Source organism: Halichoerus grypus, chromosome 11 (assembly GCF_964656455.1).
Source record: "Halichoerus grypus chromosome 11, mHalGry1.hap1.1, whole genome shotgun sequence".
In the NCBI taxonomy this organism is placed as follows: domain Eukaryota; kingdom Metazoa; phylum Chordata; class Mammalia; order Carnivora; family Phocidae; genus Halichoerus; species Halichoerus grypus.
In genome coordinates, this window is record NC_135722.1 from 87,630,188 (window position 1) to 87,651,366 (window position 21,179).

Here is a 21,179-nt window from a genome sequence, read left to right on the forward strand (position 1 = left end):
TTTAGGTGGCAGCAGAAGTGGTGGTGGGCCCCCTTCTGCAGAAGAATGAGTGCATGTTGTTAAAATTGTGAGCCCCACGCAAACTTTGCACCCCCCCCCCCACCTCCCGCCAGCTGGCCTTTGTTCAGCGCTGGCAGCAGGTCTCATTTTACAAGCTGATTGGCAGGCATCTTGCTAAAACTGCACACCTTGCCTGGCTACCAGGTCCAGGCAGCAGTGGGGCGGGGGGGGGAGGGCACATCCCCTCTTGCTGATGCACAAACCTTGTAGGCACTGTGTGATTAGTCCCCTCCAATATGCTGTTGGCCAGAACCCGTTCAAACCAGGGCCACAAGACTGGCAGTGTGCAAGCAGCCCCCAAAGGGTCCAGCACCACACCAAAGTGACTCCTGTCCTTGGGAGAGAGGAATATAACCACCCACACCAGTCAGACTGCAGTTCTAGCAATAGGCTGGGGACAGACAGTTGGTCTGATTGCAGGGCCCACCCACCAAGGAAAACAAAAACACCTCAGGGGACAACACACAGGGGTCCCCTGCAGTTTGGTGCTACTGCATGTCTGGCAAATGCCTGGTCTGACTAAACTCATGCCCCAGACTGGTCCACTAACACCATAGAGAGGAAACACTTCCCACAACAGGCAAAGAGAGCCACAGCAGATGACTGGACTGAAGGAAAAAACAGCCCAGCCACAACAGTGGGGTGCACGCAACACACATAGCAGACACCCTTGAAGTGCCAGGTTCGAGTAAACATGGAACATTGCACTGCAGGGCACGACAGGATCTCTTCTTCATGAGGCCATTACTTTCAGGAGCAGGGGATGTACCTGACTTTTCTAACACATAGAAACAGGCACAGAGAGTTAGACAAAAGAGACAGAGGAATATGTCTCAAATGAAACAATAGGTCAAACCACAACAAGAGACCTAAGTGAAATGGAGATAAGTAATGTGCCTGATAGAGAATTTAAAATAAAAGTCATAATGATACTGACTGGACTTGAGAAAAGAGTGGAGGACATAGTGAGCCCTTAACAAAGACGTACAGAAGTACCAATCAGAGATGAAGAACACAATAAATGAAATTAAAAATACACTAGATGGAATAAATAGCAGACTAAAGGAAGCAGAAAATGAATCAGCAACCTAGAGGACAGAGTAATGGAAAGTAATCAGGCTGAACAGGTGAAAGGAAAAAAATTAAGCAAAATGCAAATAGACTTAGGGAACTCAGTGACTCTATCAAGCAAAATAACATTTGTATAATAGGGACCCCAGAAGAAGAAGAGAAAAGTGGGCAGAAAATTTATTTGAAGATATAATAGCTGAAAACTTCTTGAATCTGGGAAAGGAAACAGAAATCCAGATTCAGGAGGTACAGAGATCCTCCAAGGAAATCAACCCGAGGAGGTTCACACCAAGACACATAGTAATTAAAATAGCAAAAAGTAGTGGTAAAGAGAGAATTTTAAAAGCAGCAAGAGAAAAGAAGACTGATATATAAAAGGGAAACCCCATAAGGCTATTAGCAGATTTTTCAGCAGCAACTTTGCAGGCCAGAAGGGAGTGGTATGATATAGTCAAAGTGATGAAAGGAGAAAACTGCATCCAAGAATATGCTATCCAGCAAGGCTGTCATTCAGAATAGGAGAGAAAGAGTTTGCTGGACAAACAAAAGTTATAGGAGTTCATGACCACTAAACCAGCCCTATAGGAAATGTTAAAAGGGGACTCTTTCAGTGGAAGGAAAAGACCATAAGTAAGAGTAAGAAAAGTAGGAAGCACAAAAGCAGTAAAAATAAGTATACATGTAAAAATCAGTCAAGGGATTCACAAAATAAAAGGATGTAAAGTATGACATCCACATACCTAAAACATGGGGTGGGGGAGAGGAGTAAGGAATGAGTTCAAACTTAAGTGTCCCATCCACTTAATATAGCCTGCTGTATGCAGAAGGTGTTATGTACAAACCTAATGGTAACCACAAACCAAAAATCAGTAATAGACATGGAAAAAATCAAGAGAAAGGAATCTAAGTATATCACTAAAGAGAGCCAGCAAACTGTGAGAGAAGCAAGAGAATATCAGAGAACTACAAAGACAATCACAAAACAAGTAACAAAATGGCAATAAATACATACCTATCAGTAATTACTTTAAATGTAAGTGGATTAAATGCTTCAATTGAAAGACATAAAGTGACACAATGGATAAAAAAACAAGACCTATTTATATGCTGCCTACGAGAGACTCATTTCTGACCTCAAGACACATTCAGATTGAAAGTTAGGGGATGGAGAAACATTTATTATGCAAGTGGATGTGAAAAGAAGCCAAGATAGGAATACTTTTATCAGACAAAATGAGGACTTTAAAACAAGACTATAATGAGACAAGGAAGGACACTGTATAATACTGAAGGGAACCAACCATCCAACAAGAGGATATAACAATTGTAAATATTTACGCACCCAATATGATTGGAGCAAATACATAAAACAGTTAATAACAAACATAAAGGAACTAATTGATAGCCATATGATAATAGTGGGGGTCTTTAACACCCCATTTACATCAATGGACAGATCGTCCAAACAGAAAACCAACAAAAAACAGTGGTTTTTTAATGACACACTGGACCAGATGGATTTAACAGATACATTCAGAACAGTCCATCCTAAAATAGCAGAATACACATTCTTTTCAAGTGCACACAGAACATTCTCCAGAATAAATCACATATTAGACCACAAAATAAGTCTCAACAAATTAAAAAAGATCAGTCATATCGTGCATTTTTTTTTTTTTTTTGACTACAGTGCTATGATTGATACTAGAAATAAACCACAGGAAAAAAAATCTGGGAAGAGCACAAATACATGGAGGTTAAATAACAGACTACTAAACAATGAGTGGGTCAACCAAGAAATCAAAGAAGAAATCAAAAATTACAGGGAGAGAAATGAAAATGAAAACACAGTGGCTCAAAATCTTTGGGATGCAGCCAAAGCTGTTCTGAGGGGGAAGTTTATAGCAATACAGGCCTACCTCAAGAAGCAAGAAAAATCTGAAATGAACAACCTAACCTTGCATCTTAACGAACTAGAAAAAAGAACAAACAAAACCCCAGACCATTAGAAGGAAGGAAATAATAAAGATTTGAGCAGAAATAAATGATATAGAAACTAAAAAATAGAACAGATCAATGAAACCAGGAGTTGGTTCTTTGAAAAGATTAACAAAATTGATCCACCTCTAACCAGACTCATCAAAAAAAAAAAAAAAAAAAAAGAGAGGACTTCAAATAAACAAAATCAGAAATGCAAGAGGAGAAATAACTAGCACGACAGAAATGCAAACAATTGTAAGGGAATATTACGAAAAATTATATGCCAACAAGTTGGACAGCCTAGAAATGGGTGAATTCCTAGAAATATATAACCCACCAAAACTAAAGCAGGAAGAAATAGAAAATTTGAACAGACCAATTACCAGCAATGAAATTGAATCAGTAATACTAAAAAAAAAAAACTCCCCACAAACAAAAGTCCAGGCCCAGACAGCTTCACAGGTGAATTGTATCAAACAGTTAAAGAAGAGTGAATACCTATTCTTCTCAAACTTTCCCCCCAAAATGGAAAAGGAAGTAAATCTCCCAAATTCCTCTGAAGTCAGCATTACCTTGATACCAAAACCAGATAAAAACACCACAAAAAGGGAGAACTACAGGTTAATATCTCTGATGAATATAGATATAAAAATTCTCACCAAAATATTAGCAAACTGAACACAATACATTAAAAAGTTACGACAATTAAGTGAGATTTATTCCTGGGATGCAAGAGTGGTTCAATATTTGCAAATCAATCAAAGTGGTACATCAATAAGAGAAAGGATAAAAACCATATGATCATTTCAATAGATGCAGAAAAAGCATTTGACATAGTACAACATCCATTCATGATAAAAGCCCTCAACAAAGTAGGTTTAGAGGGAACATACCTCTAATAATGAAGGCCATATATGAAAAACTACAGTGAACATCTTCTTCAGTGGGGAAAAACAGAGCTTTTCCTTTAAGGAACAAGACAGGGATGTCCACTTTCACTACTTTTATTCAACATAGGACTGGAAGTTTTAGCCACAGCAACCAGTCAATCAGATAACAAAAAATTAAAGGCATCCAGATTGGTAAGGAAGAGGTAAAACTTTCACTCTTTGCAGATGACATGATACTATATATATGTATATATATATATATAAGCCTAAATATTCCAAAATACTAGTAGAACTAATCAATGAATTCAGTAAAGTTGCAGGATACAAAATCAATGTACAGAATCTGTTAAATTTCTACACAGTAATAGTGAAGCAGCAGAAAGAGAAAATAAGAAAACAATCCCATTTACAGTTGCACCAAAAATAACAAAATACCTAGGAATAAACTTAACCAAGGAAGTGAAAGACCTGTACTCCGGAAAACTATAAAACATTGATGAAAGAAATTGATGACAAAATAAAGAATGGAAAGACATTCCATGCTCATGGATTGGAAGAAAAAATATTGTTAAAATGTATATACTACTAGAAAGAGTGTAAACATTTAATGCAATCCCTATCAAAATACCAACAGCATTTTTCACAGAACTAGCACAAGCAAGTTTAAAATTTGTGTGGAACTGCTAAAGACACTGAATAGCCAAAGCAGTCTTGTAAAAGAAAAACAAAACTGGAAGTATCACATTTCCAGACTTCAAGCTGTAGTAATCAGAACAGTATGGTACTGGTACAAAAAGAGACACAAAGATCAATGGAACAGAATAGAAAGCCCAGAAATAAACCCACAATTATGTGGTCAAGTAATCTTCAATGAAGGTGGCAAGAATAGGCGATGGGAAAAAATGTCCCTTCAACAGATGGAGTTGAGAAAACTGGACAGCTACATGGAAAAGAATGAAACTGGATCACTTCCTTCATCATACAGAAAAACAAATTCAAAATGAATTAAGGACCTAAATGTGAAACCTGAAACCATAAAAATCCTTGAAGAGAACACAGGTAGTAATTTTTCTCACATCAGCTGTAAAAACATCTTTTTTGATATGTTTCTGGAGGCAAGAGAAACAAAATAAAAAATAAGCTATTGGGAGTATATAAAAATTTTGCACAGCAAATGAAACAGCCAACAAAACTAAAAGACAATCTACTGAATAGGAGAAAATATTTGCAAATGACGTATCCAATAAGGTGTTAGTATTCAGAATATATAAAGAACTTAAAGAGCTCAACACCAAAACCCCCAAGTAATCTAGTTAAAAATAGGCAGAAGACATGAACAGAGATTTCTTCAAAGAAGACATCCAGATGGCCAGCAGATATATGGAAATATGCTCAACATCACTCATCAGCAGAGAAATGCAAATCAAAACCTCAATGAGATATCAGCTCACACCTGTCAGAATGGCTAAAATAAAAAACTGAGTAAGTGTTGGCAAGGATGTGGAGAAAAAGGAACCCATCTGTATTGTTGGTGGGAATGCAAACTGGTACAGCTATTGTGGAAGACAGTATGGAGGTTCCTCAAAAAATTAAAAATAGACCTAACCTATGATCCAGTAATCACAGTACTGGGTGTTTATTCAAAGAATATGAAAACACTAATTTGAAGGGATATATGCACCCCTATACTTACTGCAGCATTACTTACAATAGCCAAATTATGGAAACAGCCCATGTCCATCGATAGATGAATGGATAAAGAAGGTGTGATATATACAATGGAATATAAATTCAGCCATAAAAAGATGAAATCTTGCCATTTGCAACAACACGGGTTTATCTAGAGAGTATAATGCTAAGTGAAGAAATCCTTCTCACGAAGATGGTGCCGAAGGCCAAGAAGGAAGTCCCTGCCCCTCCCAAAGCCAAAGCCAAAGCTTTGAAGGGCAAGAAAGCGGTGCTGAAGGGCGTCCACAGTCACACAAAGAAAGATCCACACATCACCTACATTCCAACGACCCAAGACACTGTGTCTCCGAAGGCAGCCCAAATATCCTCGAAAAAGCACCCCCCAGGAGAAACAAGCTTGATCACTGTGCCATCATCAAGGTGCCCCTGACTACTGAGTCAGTCATGAAGAAAATAGAAGACAACAATACACTTGTGTTCATTGTGGATGTCAAGGCCAACAAGTACCAGATCAGACAGGCTGTGAAGAAGCTCTACGACATTGACATGGCCAAGGTCAACACCTTGATCAGGCCTGATGGAGAGAAGAAGGCATATGTTTGGCTCCTGACTATGATGCTTTCTTTGGATGTTGCCAACAAAATTAGGATCATCTAAACTGAGTCCAGCCGGCTAAATCTAAATTTTTTCACCATTAAAAAAAAAATAATGCTAAGTGAAATAAGCCAGTCATAGAAAGACAAATACCCATATGATTTCACTCATACCTGGAACTTAAGAAACAGACAAAAGAACAAGGAAGAAAAAAAAGACAAAGCAAAAAACAAATTCTTAACTAAGAGAACAAATCAGTGGTAACCAGAGGTGAGGTGGGGGTGGGTGGGTGAAACAGGTGAAGGGGATTAAGAGTACACTTGTCTTCATGAGTACTGAGTAATATGTGGAATTGTTGAATCACTGTATTGTATACCTGAAATTAATATAACACTGTATGTTAACTATACTGGAATTAAAAAAAAATTACATGGGTGAAATAAATCAAGTGAGACTTGGGAATTTCATCCTTTGGTTAGTGAACTAGGAATAGGACTTAGGGATGAGGAATGAAGTAGTTGGAAGGGAGGAGGGGTGAGACTGTCTTGCATATCTCTAAGAGAAAGAGAATCATTTACCCTGGCTGGTTTTAACTGGACATTGGTCCAGAAATAGAAGAGTAGAAGCCCTAACTACTTTCATTCAGCCTTAATTTTTAAAAAGCCTAAAATTAAAAGAAAAATTGACTCACAAATTATAGTAGTACTAAATGAAAAACTTTAAGGGGAAAAGGTTAATGACACAAAGAGTTTTGCTAATATAAAGCATGACGGGCACTTTGTTTTTGTAATGAAGAATAGCAAAGTGTATTTAACCGTCAAGCCACAACATATAGAGAACAGGAAGGAGAAAGATTTATCTTAAATTTAAATCTCTACTAATTATTTTATCATGAAATTGATTTCTGACTAGATTGTAAGAAGTACTGCTGTGATATTCTGCTTTAACAAAGTCTACACTGACATCCTCTGTGAGATAACTGCAATTTCTGTTAAGCTTGTTTTAGGAGACTGTGTTTGTTTAGAATGTTTCATACAGAAAACTGTTCACTTAAAGTTATAAACTGTTTCTCATGGGTATAGAATTTGCCATCAAGCTTATAACATTGATCTCATTGATTTTGACTTTACAGATTTTGTTTTAAATGAATCAACTAATACAAAAAATAATTGTTAAAAAAATAATTGTTGATAGTTCAGGACATTTTGTTAATTATTCTGTTGGATCTATATTTCCTTTGTTACCTTCTTACTCTTGCCATCTTCGTTGGTGATCTGATGAGTAGTTGTGGCATTATATTTTGTTGCCTTTCTTCTCTTTCCTGTATTTACTCTAGGTTTTCTCTTTGTGTAAACTATGAAGTTTACATAAAATATCATATGATATCCTGTTTTAAGCTGGTAAGAACCTAAGTTGGATTTCATAGAAAAACTGGTCTTTTTCAGCTCACATTTTAGGTTACCGTTATTACAACTTATATTTTTTTATATTTGGTATCTATTTAAAAGCTATTGCAGCTATAGTCATTTTTGTCTGTCAACTTTTATACTAGAGTTAAAAGAGATTTATATATCACTCTTTTGATAATAATTTTGAATTTGTGCATTTACCTTTATTCTTGAATTTTATACGTTTATGTTTTTACCTTGTTAATTAGTACCTTTTCATTTCAGCTTGAAGAATTCTCTTTAGAATTTCTTGTAATGCAGTGAACTCCCCCTGCTGTTATTTGTTTGGGAAAGTATCTCTCCTTCATTTCTGATGGGCAGCTTGCCATGTCAGTTTTCTTCTTTCAGTACTTTGAACATATCATCCCACTCTCTCGTGGTCTGCAAAATTTCTGCTGATAATGCTATGGGGATTCCCTTGTACATGAAAGTCTCTTTTCTCTTGCTGCTTTTGAAATTCTTTTTGTTTGATTTTTGACTAATTATAATGTGTCATGGTCAAATCCTCTTTGGGTTCAATATGTTTGGTGATGTTTGAGCTTCACATACCTGGATATCCGTATCTCTTCTCAAATTGGGGAAATGATCAGCCATTATTTCTTTAGATACACTTTCTGTCCCTTTTTCTCCTTTTTCTCTTGGGACTCCAGTAATGCATGTATTGTTACACTTAATGTATCCTGTAAGTTCTGTAGTCTTTCTTCATTCTTTTTCCATTTCTTTTTCTTTTGCTCTTCTGACTAGATAATTTCAAAATACCCGTGTCTTCAAGCTCATTGATTATTTCTTCTACTTTGAGATTGAGTCTGTTGTTGATGTTCTCTATTGAATTTTCACTGCAGTCATTATATTCCTTAGCTCTGTGTTTTCAAAAAATCATTTCTATGTCTTAAACTTCTCATTTTGTTCATGTACTATTTCCCTAAGTTTGTTTAGTTGTCCTTTTTTTTTTTTTTTGGTATTTCACTAAATTTCTTTAAGATGATTATTCTGATTTAAAAAAGATGATTATTCTGAACTTTTTGTCTGTTACCTCCTAGATCTTTCTTTTTTAGGGTTACTTATTAGGTCACCCCTCCTCCCTTCCAACTACTTCATTCCTCATCCCTATGTCCTATTCCTATGTCATGTTTCCCTGATTTGTCATGATCCTTATGTTCTTGCATTGGTGTCTGCACATTTGAGGAAGTGGTCTCCTCTTCCAGTTTTTATAGGTTCATTTGACAGGGGAAGACTTTGAACAGTCACCCTGGCTGGTGAGTTTGAATGGGCCAGCTGGTAGCATCTATAGGTAGTCAGTGCTTGCTGCTGAGATCTTGATAGATGAAGCCACTGCACATTTTTTGAGGTCAGGTGGATTGTCGGCTTGGCTCTGTCATCAGGTAGAACCACTTGCAGGGCTGTGATTGCACATGGATATAGGCTGGGCTCAGTAATCATCTCTGGTTAGTTGTGGCCACGCTTGGTACTGAAATGGCCAGGTCATGCCAGACTGGTGTTTGTATTTAGGTGGGTCCTCAGGCTGGGCTCTGTGATTGAGGGAGGCTAAAGGCTGTCTGTGCTTTTGGGCAGGGACACAGGCCGGTCTCTGTGATGATGGAGGGTGTGCGCATCTTCTGCTGTATTTGGGCATGGTAACTGGTTGGATTTTCTACCTGGTCAGGGATTCTGGCTATGCCTGGTCAAGAGTGTTCACTGACTGGTCTCCCAGCCTGGCAGGGTCACAAGCTGTGCCTTGCATCTGAGTGCAGCCTGGAGGCCAGGCTCTACAGTCTGGTAGTGTCACTGACTGCTCTCTCTAGTTGGCTGGTCTGTTGATTGGAGACCCCCAACCAGGCAAAACTGATGACTGTGTCCCCTGGGCTGATCTGGTCACCATTTTGTCTCTGAAGATGGGCAGAAGTGCAGGTGGGGCTTTCTTATTAGGCAAGGTTGCTGGCAGGGACATGTGCCACCACCAATATCCATTGACTGGTTTCTTTGTGCCCCATCCCCTTTCTTTGTTACTAAGTGATCCCAGGTGGTCTATCCCTGCCAATTCCTTCAGTGTTCCCGTGAGGCAAGACAGAAGTAGACCTTCTAAAGTTTATCCCTCAGCATTGGGGAAGCTAGATATCTCTCGAGGGCTCTTTTTTTCTGAGGAAAAACCATAGCCCTAGGGAATCCCTTTCAGTGTGGTGCTATGCTGGCCTGGGAAAGGGCTGATTGTCATCGTGAAACTACTCCTCTTTCCCTTCTAATATGACTTTTCCCAGTCTTGTGGTCTTAAGTGTTTGTGTTGGCCTCACCTCCCAAGTTCTAGGATTTTCACAAAGATATTCTTGTGTGTTGATAGTTGCTAATGTCTGTTTTTGTGGGGGGCGGTCTAGAGTCTGGGTTCTCTGTTTCTTCCATCTTCTTGATATCACTACTCATATAATCTCTTTATGTCTTTCTTTCCTTCTGGGATTTTCATAATGCATGTGGTCTTCTTGAAGGTACCCTACTAGTTCCTGAGCAACATTTCACTTTTTTTTTTTTTAAATTTCTTTCTCTTTCTGTTCTTTGGACTGTATACAGGTTTCTCCTGCTTTCTGAAACTTTGTGTTATACTACTTTGCTTTGATGAAGACCTATGTTAGTACAGTAATGGCTCTTTTCATAAAAGTGAAAATCCTTTTTGGATTTCTTTGAATTAGCAAAAACAGGTACTAACTAATAGAGGTCTTTCATAAAAGTGAGGTGGTGTAATGCAGACTTTTGGAAAACAGAGAATACTCTTTGCTTTATACCATTTTGGCTTTTTTTTTTTTAAATTATGTTATGTTAGTCACCATACAATACATCATTAGTTTTTGATGTGGTGATCCACGATCCATTGTTTTCATATAACACCCAGTGCTCCATGCAGTACGTGCCCTCCTTAATACCCATCACCGGGCTAACCCATCCCCTCACCCACCTCCCCTCTAAAACCCTCTTTGTTTCTCAGAGTCCGTAGTCTCTCATGGTTCATATCTTCCTCCGATTCCCCCCTTCATTTTTCCCTTCCTTCTCCTAATGTCCTCCATGCTATTCCTTATGTTCCACAAATAAGTGAAACCATAGATAATTGACTTTCTCTGCTTGACTTATTTCACTTAGCATAATCTCCTCCAGTCCCATCCATCCAGGAATACCCATCCCAAAGTTGGGTATTCATCCTTTCTGATGGCTGAGTAATATTACATTGTATATATGGACCACATCTTCTTTATCCATTCATCTGTTGAAGGGCATCTTGGCTCTTTCCACAATTTGGCTGTTGCGGACATTGCTGCTGTGAACATTGGGGTGCATATGGCCCTTCTTTTCACGACATCTGTGTCTTTGGGATAAATACCCAGGAGTGCAATTGCTGGGTCATAGGGTAGCTCTATTTTTAATTTTCTGAGGCACCTCCACACTGTTTTCCAAAGTGGCTGTACCAACTTGCATTCCCACCAACAGTGTAAGAGGTTTCCCCTTTCTCCACAACCTCTCCAACATTTGTTGTTTCTCTCCCTGTACATTTTTGCCATTCTAACTGGTGTAAGGTGGTATCTCAATGTGGTTTTGATTTGAATTTCCCTGATGGCTAAGGATGATGAACATTTTTTCATGTGTCTGTTAGCCATTTGTATGTCTTCTTCAGAGAAGTGTCTGTTCATGTCTTCTGCCCATTTTTTGACTTGATTATTTGTTTTTTGGGTGTTGAGTTTGAGAAGTTCTTTATAGATCTTGGATACCAGCCCTTTATCTGTAGTGTCATTTGCAAATATCTTCTCCCATTCTGTGGGTTGCTTCTTTGTTTTGTTGACTGTTTCCTTTGCTGTGTGGAAGCTTTTTATCTTGATTAAGTCCCAAAACTTCATTTTTGCTTTTGTTTCACTAGCTTTTGGAGATGTATCTTGAAAGAAGTTGCTGCGGCCGATGTCAAAAAGGTTACTGCCTATGTTCTCCTCTAGGATTTTGATGGATTCCTGTCTCCACTGAGGTCTTTCATCCACTGGCTTTTAAAAGGTTTCAAAGAGGGGCGCCTGGGTGGCTCAGTTGTTAAGCATCTGCCTTCGGCTCAGGTCATGATCCCAGGGTCCTGGGATCAAGCCCCGCATCAGGCTCCCTGCTTGGCCAGGAGCCTGCTTCTCCCTCTCCCACTCCACCTGCTTGTGTTCCTTCTCTAGCTGTCTCTCTCTCTCTCTCTGTCAAATAAATAAAATAAAATCTTTAAAAAAAAAAAAAAGTTTCAAAGAAACGCTCTACTTTTGGATAGTGGGGGAAACTTGTATTTTGACTTACCCTATCTTTAAGTAAGCTGATTCTTCTTCTTGCCCAAATCTGCTGTTGATCCCTTTAGTGAATTTTTAGTTTTAGTTAGTATTTAGATCCCTTTAGTTAGAACTGTTAGTCATTCCCCAAATTTGTTTTTTGTTCCCTTTTTTACTTTATCTTCATTGATACTTTCATTTATTTATACATTGTTTTTCAGGTTTCCTTTAGTTTTCTTTGAGCTCTTTGAGTGTGTTTTATATAGTATATTTAAGATGTTAGGTCCTATATCTGGACTTCTCAGGGATCACTTCTTTTGGCTTATTATTATTTTTTCTTGTGAATGACCCATATGTTCCTGTTTTCTTTGTATATTTTGTTATTTTGTTGTTGTTGTTGCATACTGGACATTTGGATATTATAATGTGATAACCACGGAAATCAGATTCTATCCCTTACCACAGGTTTGCTGTTTTTGATCCTAAAGGCTGCAGTCTGTGTTTTTAGTGACTTTTCCAGACTGTTTTTGAAAAGATTGTGTTCCACGTCCTATGTGCTCACTGACATTTCTTCTTTTACTTGTGTTCAGATAGTATTTTGTTAGGGAATTCCTTGAATGCCAAGAACTAAAAATAAAAAATAAAGAAAATAAATAATAAGCCAGTCTTTGCACATTTCCTTTGTGTTGAGAGACTCATTCATCAGTTAACCAGGCTCTTTATAGCTAGCTCTGTCTTAGCTTGGAGAGTAGAGGTGAAAGCTTAGGAAATCCTTATGTCTTTTGTGCATGTGTCCTACCCTGAACATATTCATGGCTTTCTAAATGTCCCAGCATACACAGACACTTTTGAATGCTCTCATTTCCCAAGGAACCTCTCTCCTCAGCTCTTTCTCCTGGGCATTAAGCTGTCTATATTATGTCTTAGCTATAATCTTTTGCTTCAAGTAACTGAAGACTTTTAGTTCACTTTACAATATTTTAGCAATGCTGTTTTTTTAAAATCCCCAGGTGAAAAAGAGACGTGTACCTTATGTCAACCCTTCATGTAACTGCCAGACAGACAGATCAGAACAGACAGATACCTTAGTTTGTTAATGATGTCTCTGCTCCTTCCAGACGCAAGGAGGAGGGTCCTACAAGAGTACTGCTGAGATGGGGAGGGGTGGAGCAAGGTTGGGTAAAAAAACCACAAAGGTTTCCTGCAAGTTACAAGTTGGTTTTTTTCTTGATTCATTGTTCTCATGGTGATTGTAAACTTTCTACTGTATTCTACACTACTGAGAAATTTGGTTGTGAGCGTTTTTGCTTGTTTTTTCGTGTTTCTGTGAAGGGAATGGAGTTTGGAGTTGCCTACCCTGCCATTTTATTGACACCATTTGACCATCCTTCTTTTCTGTTAAGTCCTCCCCGCCTATCTTTTTGCCTTTTTGGGAAGTTTCTTCTCCTCTTCCTCACTCTCCCCTCTGCCCTAGTTCTTTCTAGGAAGGTTGATTTTATTTCTAGTCTTTATTTCTTTTGTAGTTATGGCCATTTTAAAATTCTGTACTCTTCCTTGTGGTTTGGATGTTCAGGAGTTGTTCCCCCCCCCCCCCATTGAGGGGAACTGAAAATTGTGAGATATCTTTTTGTGCTTTACTGCTGAGCTACCAGTTTTCTGAACTGAGGGAGAGCATGTGCTCTTTCTCTGTCTCTTCTTTGCTGCCTGGTTGCTAGTTCTCTTTGTTCTCCAGTCCTTTCCGTAATCTCCTGTGCCAATGGAGAGCTCTCTTCTGTCTACCCTACTGTGAACCTTGGTGTAGAGCTGCTTCTTACTCTCTGAAGTCCTGGGTTGCCTCCAGGGGTTTCTCCTGGCTTTTCTGTGCTACCTCCAGCCTTCAGTTGTTGAATATCTTGAATGCCTCAGAAGGAGCTCTCTGAGCTTTCTTGCCCTGCTCCCCATCTGCAGTGGTTAGCTGCAGTGTGCTCGGGGAGACGCTGCACACTTCATAGGTTCATCTCTCTCCATGCTCCTGCTCTTCCCCCAGCCTTTGGTGCACTGAGCCTGTAACCTGGGATCAGGTAGGCATGGTCTCTTTGCTACAGGTTTCCCTTGGAATTTTCCTTCATTACTCCAGTCCACATGCAGTCTTCAGGGTTTGGCTGGTTTCTCCTTACCCTGTCTAGTGTAGGTTCTTTATCCTTCTGCATCTTTACCAGGCTTCTGAGCATGTCCATGAGTCTCTTCTGTCTCATGAATGTCTTGTCACTTTCCCTTTTTAGTTCATTTAGGTTTTTTCTTACCCCTAATTCTTTTTTTAAAAGTATGATTTTGTAGTTAATCTGGCTTATTTTGGCTGGTGTGAGAATGATCATTATCTTGTGAATTTCTACTTAGTATCAGAATGTTTTTAAAAATACTTCAGTGATACTGCTCTCAAAAATAGAGAATATGTATTTATCTTTTCTTTTGTATAATATTAACTATAGTGATGGTTAACGTTAAGTACTTATGAGTAGTAGTAGGCATCTTGGTGAACCCTTTAAATGCATTATCTCATTTGATACTCACAAACTTGAGAATAGGTATTGTTAATCATTTGCATTTTCCCGATGAGCGATTAAGTAGGTAGGTCAATATTATGCAGCTAGTTAGTGATACTTTTGAACTCAGGGCTGTCTGTCTGTAGGGCAGAGTTTGCAAATTCACCTCCCTAAGTGGGGCAGATATGTAATATAAATGCAAGAAGAGAATAGTGCGTGAAAAAATAACAAAGCAAGCAGCATGATGAATGGCAGTTACTATTCAGCTTAGATACTGGTGGCAAAGTCTTTTGGAGAATACATGCCTCATTTAAAGGGTTTGGTCACTTTTCAGTTCCAGCCAGTTGTTGCTATGTGAGAATATGGGTCCAGTATTTCAGATTTTCTGACTTTTCAATAGAAACCAGAAATCTGTATTTTTTATCTGAAACGACTCAGTTTCTAAATTATTGCTGCTGGTTCAGGTAACAATAAAATAAAATCTGATGTGCAGATATACATGATAAGTCTGAAGTGACACATGTCTGCAGGCCCAGTCTGTTCCCTGGGAAGCCAGTTTCCAATCTCTGGAATAGAGCCTGAGCTTTCTTTCAACCACTTTGCTCCTGCTGTCTCCCAGTGCCCACCTTACTGCCTTCCTTTCACATATGTGCTAAATAAATTAAGGAAGTGAGGACCTGCTCTTGAATGAATGTATTTTACTTACTGCTGTTATGCAGTTGTGCTACTTTAGATTGAAACTATGAAGACAGTACTTAGAAACATATTTTTAAAAACATCCTGAATTCTGTTTTATCTTCATAAGCAATAGAGTTCCATTGAAAGGCATATCTTAGAGTGAGTTGATGTGAGGGTCTTAAGTTTACTGAATGCCTAGTTTATTCTTACTCATTAATCATGACTTTCCCTCTCTTCTGCCCCCCCTTTTTTTTGACATAGCTTTCACTTTCAGAAGAACAGAATGAAATAACGAAAAATGGCTGTGAATCTAAAGAGCTGGTCTACCTCGTGCACATTGCTTGTCAGGTAATTTTGTGGATGTGTAGATTCCTTTTAATGCATTTTTTACGGCATCTAATAGAATTCACAGAAAGATACTTGTATGATATTGAAATGAAATTGGACTATGTATGACCATTGTTTGGTATCCTTTAAAAGAGAGATAAATGTGTTCATACAAAATTACATGGAATGCACAATTTAGTATTGTAACTTGCATATCTTCTGTCTGCATTTTAAGAAAGTTTTTAAGGCTTTAGGCATTTGTGGACGAATAACAGTGACTATGGTAACACAGATGTTTTGTTTTATTCTTTCTTCCAGTCATATTGGCGATTCTGCATGTCCTCAGAATCGAAACAGTTAATAGAATCAGTCCTACAGATATTTAATTTACAAACTTAAATGTAAACTCTTCTTGTAAGAGTAAAGGAAATACATCTTTTATTGATGATAAGATTAAATGAATCAGCTACTGGTCACCTATTACAGTAAAAGAGCAAACGAAGTTTCAGTTGTCTCTGCCTGAGATGCTCACTTTTCTACCAGGCAGGAAGTTTCACTGTAGTGGATGTAGTGTGTGTATGTGTATGTTTTAGAAGGGGACTGTTTCTTGACTCTTAGTGTTAGAACTTTTGTGAGGATAATTACCATGACTTCCCTTAATGAGATTTGAAGTAGGTCATTTGTAGCATTGATTATGTCCTCCACCAAGTAAGTAGTTTAGTTCCTTTGCTTACTTCACTTTCATTAAGCCTTAGGCCTAGTTTTGAATTCGTGATTGTGAAGTAACTGTTTTTGAGAAAAGCTTTTTTTGTGTGCAAAGTTTTTAGTTTTCTTTGGGAAAGAGTAAGATAGGGGCATTTATGGGTTTCCCCCCCCAAAAAGTATTATTCTTGTACCTGAAGTTAAAAATTACATAATCTTGAAAAGTCTATTGCTTATCTCATGTGGGAAATACCTGAGTTCTTAGTGTTGGTGATTTTAAAGAAAACCTTTCAGAATTAAGTGCTTTTATTTATTGGTGTCAGAATATGAGATTGGAAATTGAATTTAGCTTGTATATAAATAAGATGGCCAAAGTTTCATATTGTTAATATATGTCTTGTGTATCATCTCAGTTCCTTTGAGGAAGTAGGCAGCTCTGAATCACTAAGTTTTGTGTCATGTTTCATAAAATGCTTCTTTTTCATGACTTTTTTTTTTTCCCAAGATTTTATTTGTTTATTTGACAGAGAGAGGGAGAGAGAGAGAGAGCGCATAAGCAGGGGGAGTGGCAGACAGAGGGAGAGGGAGAAGCAGGCTTCCCACTGAGCAGGGAGCCCAATGCGGGACTCGATCCCAGGACCCTGGGATCATGACCTGAGCCGAAGGCAGACACTTAACCGACTGAGCCACCCAGGCGCCCCATCATGACTTAATTTTTAAGTGAAAATAACACATGTGTTTTGGTGAACCATTACTCATACATAAATACAAATCATATCTTCTTTATCTAGAGCACATGATTGGCATGTCAGTAATGAATTCATTAATCCCTCTATAACCTAACATCTTTTAGCATCTTTCCTTCTCACCATTAATTTCCATATGATCTGACAATGTAAATAGTTTTATTCTCATGAGCGAAACGTAATGTTACAAGCACCTGTGTTATTTTTTTAAATGACCTTCAAAAGGTAAGCATGGTATTTTGGAACCATATGTCAGAATGTATAATCGTCACTTAATTATGCTTCCATGAATTAGTGACCTAGCTAGTTAGGCTATTTCCTGGTTGCAAGTATCTTGTCAATCTGCTTAAAAAATTTCAGACTACTCAGTGTACTATTCATTACACCAAAGTAGTAATTTACTGCAATGTAATAATGCCACTGCACTTCTCTGCAGTTCTGTAAGTGATCATTGAGGCACCCCCATGGCTTACTTTCTGTATTCTTGCCAAATGTGTCAGCCATAAATCATATTAAATTGGAATCCTATATTTTTTTATAACTAATATTATATAGACTCATAATCAAGCCCTCTCATTTTGCCAATGAGGAAATTGAGACCTAAATTACTGATGTGGCCTTCCTAAGTTAAATGAAATCTTAGCAGGAACTGCTAAGAACTTCAGTTTCCCGATTGCCAGTTTTTCCTGCATCACACTGTAATTCACAATCTAGAACAGATTTAAGAGATTGCTTAGTCTTCAGATAAGATACGATCACCATTACATGTTGATATGTTTTCATATATTGCATATTTTTGCTAATTTCTAATTTTTAAAGTACATTCGAAATTCTTTTTATTTAACCCACTCTTCTCTTGTTCTTTAATCTCAGAAAATGACCAATTCAACAACTGTGATTTTTTTTTTTTCACCTTTCTGGAGGTTCAGTAATACTGATTCTTTTAGGTCTTATCTTTGAAACTTTTAATTGTGCTTTTGCCTCTGCCCTTCAAGTTTTTGTTTCTTGTTAAATTGTGAATTTAGAAATGTAAACCATGTCTTTCATGCTGTGAAATGATCCAATTCAGTAGGCATTTTGATTATCTGTGTGTCTAGTATACAGATATTGTGACATGCAGTACAACATTTCATTCTTTCAACAACTGTGTGAGGTAAATAGTCTGTTTTTCATTTTACAGCTGATGAGTCTAAGACTCAAGAATGTTAATAACTTCCCCAAGGTCATAAAATTAAAGAGAAAGACCAGGATTTGAACCTCAGTCTAGTGTTTTTTTTTTACCCTATTCTTCTGTCATTTTCTAATATGATTTATAGTTGATTAGCTACTCTGAAATCTGCAAGTATATCCTAAATGTTAATAAAGAATTACAGAAATGTACTGAGAATGCAGTCAAGTTTCTTTGCATGACTTAAGTGGAGAGAGTCTAGACACCATTCATATATACATATTTGAAGACAGATACATGTATCTTTTTTTTCTGATTTAAAAGTATGGGTTTATAGGTTTTTAGGATAAAAATATGTTTAGAAATTTTGGAAAATATGGGAAATGGACAAAAAAGAAGAAAATTGCCATAATACTACTACCCTGAGATTGCCTGTTTACATTTTTGCCTATTTTGGCTTTGTTTTACATAGTTGTATTTTATAATTGAATACAGGGATATATATATAATTTTACATAATTTTTATTTATAAAGCATTCCTCCATGTTATTATAATCTCTCTGTAAACATTAATTAGTTAATTAATTTACTATAGTTGACATACAGTATTATATTTAGTTGTAGGTGTACCAACATCGTGATTTGACATTTATGTACAAAATGATCACCATGATAAGTAAAGTTACCATCTGTCACTGTACATAGTTATTACAATATTATTGACCGTATTCTTTATGTTGTACTTAACATCCCTGTGACTTACTTATTTTATAACTGGATATTTGTACCTCTTAATTCCCTCCATTTATTTCTTGCATCCCCCATATGTCTCCCCTCTGGCAACCACCAGTTTGTTCTTTGTATTTATGAGTCTGCTTCTCTTTTGTTGTTTGTTTGTTTTGCTTTTTGGAGTCCACATAAAAATGAAATGTTAAGGTGTTTGTCTTTCTATGTCTGACTTATTTCACTTAGCATAACACCCTCTAGGTCCATCTGTGTTGTCATAAATGGCAAGATTCCATTCTTTTTTAATGGCTGAGTAATATTCCATGTACCTATATTCCATAACTTCTTTTTATTCACTTATCTGTCAGTGGATACTTAGGTTGCTTCCATATCACATTTATTGTAAATGATGCTGCAGTGAACATAGTGGTGCATACAATATCTTTTTGAATTAGTGTTTTGTTTTATTTGGGTAAATAGCCAGATGAGGAATCGCTGCATCATATGGTATTTCTGTTTTTAAATTTTTGAGGAATTCCCCTACTATTTTTTATAGTGTTTCCACCAATTTACATGCCCACCAACAGTACATGAGGGATTCCTTTTCTCTATATCCTTGGCAACAATTGTTATTTGTCTTTTTGATACTATCCATTCTGATAGGTGGGAGTAACATCTCAATGTGGTTTTGATTTGCATTTCCCTATGATCAGCAATGTTGAACATTTTCTCATGTGTCTCATGGCCATCTGTATGTCTTCTTTGGAAAAATGTTTATTCAGTTCCTGTGCCCCTGCCCATTTTTTAAATGAGATTTTTTTTCTGTGTCTTGAGTTGTTTGAGTTCTTTATATATTTTAGATATTAACCCCTTGTCTGATAGATCACTTACAAGTACCTTCTCCATTTTAGGAGGTTGCCTTTTCATTTTGTTTATGTTTTCCTTCTCTGGGCAAAAGCTTTTTAGTGTGCTGTAGTCTCAATTTTTTATATTTGTTTTTGTTGCCTTTGTCTGAGGAGACAGAGCCAAAAAAATATTGCTAAGACTGATGTCAAAGAGTTTATTGCCTGTGTTTTCTTTTAGAAGTTTTATGGTTTCAGGTCCTACATTTAGGTCTTGAATCCATTTTGAGTTTATTTTTGTATATGGTATAAGGAAGTGGTCCAGTTTCATTCTTTTGCCTGTAGCTGTCCAGTTTTCCAAACACCCATTTATGGAAGCAACTGTCTTTCCCCATTGTATATTTTTAGCTCCTTTGTCATTGATTAATTGACCATATAAGCATAGGTTTATTTCTGGGCTTTCTACTCTGTTCTGTTGACATATATGTCTCTTTTTGTGCCAGTACTATACTGTTTCGATTATGATAGCTTCAGAGTGTAGTTTGAAATCTAGGAGCATGATACCTCCAGCTTTGTTCTTCCTCAAGGTTATTTTGGCTGGGTCTTTTGTGGTTGCATACAAATTTTAGAATTTTTTGTTCTAGTTCTCTGAAAAACACTATTGGTATTTTGATAGGGATTGCATTGAATCCATAGATTGCTTTGGGTAGTATGGACATTTAAACAGTATTAAATCTTCCAATCATGAGCATGGTGTATCTTTACATTTATTTATGTCATCTCTACTTTCTTTCATTGATATCTTATAGTTTTCAGAGTATAGGTATTTCACCTCCTTGGTTAAATTTATGTCTAGGTATTTTATTATTTCTGATGCAATTGTAAATGGGATTGTTTTCTTAAGTTCTCTTTCTGCTAGCTTGTTATTAGTATATAGAAATGAAACAGATTTCTTTATATTAACATTGTATCTGAAACTTTACTGAATTCATTCATTATTTCTAATAGTTTTATCAGTGGAGTCTTTAGGGTTGTCTCTATATGCAAATAGTGACAGTTTGACTTCTTTCTTACCAAGTAACATTCTTTTTATTTCTTTTTCTTGTCTGATTGCTATTGCAAGGGCTTCCAGTACTTTGTTGAATAAAAGTGGTGAGACTGCGTTCTTGATATGTTCCTGATCTTAAAGGAACAGCCTTCAGCTTTTTACCATTGAGTATGATGTTATCTGTAGGAGTGTTGTATATGAACTTTATTATGTTGAGGTATGCTTCCTCCATTCCCACTTTATTGAGAGTTTTTTAATCATGAATGGATGTTAAATTTTATCAATTGCATTTTTTGCATCTATTGAAATGATCATATGATTTTTTATTCATTTTGTTAATGTGGTGTATCATTACTGATTGATTTGTGGCTATTGAACCATCTTTGCATCCCTGTCAAATCCCATTTGATTGTGGTATATGAT

General features: G+C 37.1%; 1 protein-coding gene and 1 pseudogene across 6 annotated transcripts in view; both read left to right on the plus strand.

Moving 5' to 3' along the window:
* Positions 1 to 21,179, plus strand: part of ARHGAP32 (Rho GTPase activating protein 32) — a 311,464-nt gene that overhangs the window by 178,730 nt on the left and 111,555 nt on the right. For all 6 annotated transcript variants that reach the window (XM_078058771.1, XM_078058770.1, XM_078058768.1 and 3 more), the window contains one exon: positions 15,459 to 15,545. In XM_078058771.1, coding sequence (XP_077914897.1) covers positions 15,459 to 15,545 — 87 coding nt within the window. The remainder of the gene's footprint in view (positions 1 to 15,458; positions 15,546 to 21,179) is intronic.
* LOC144379457 (large ribosomal subunit protein uL23 pseudogene) lies at positions 449 to 6,549 on the plus strand (annotated as a pseudogene).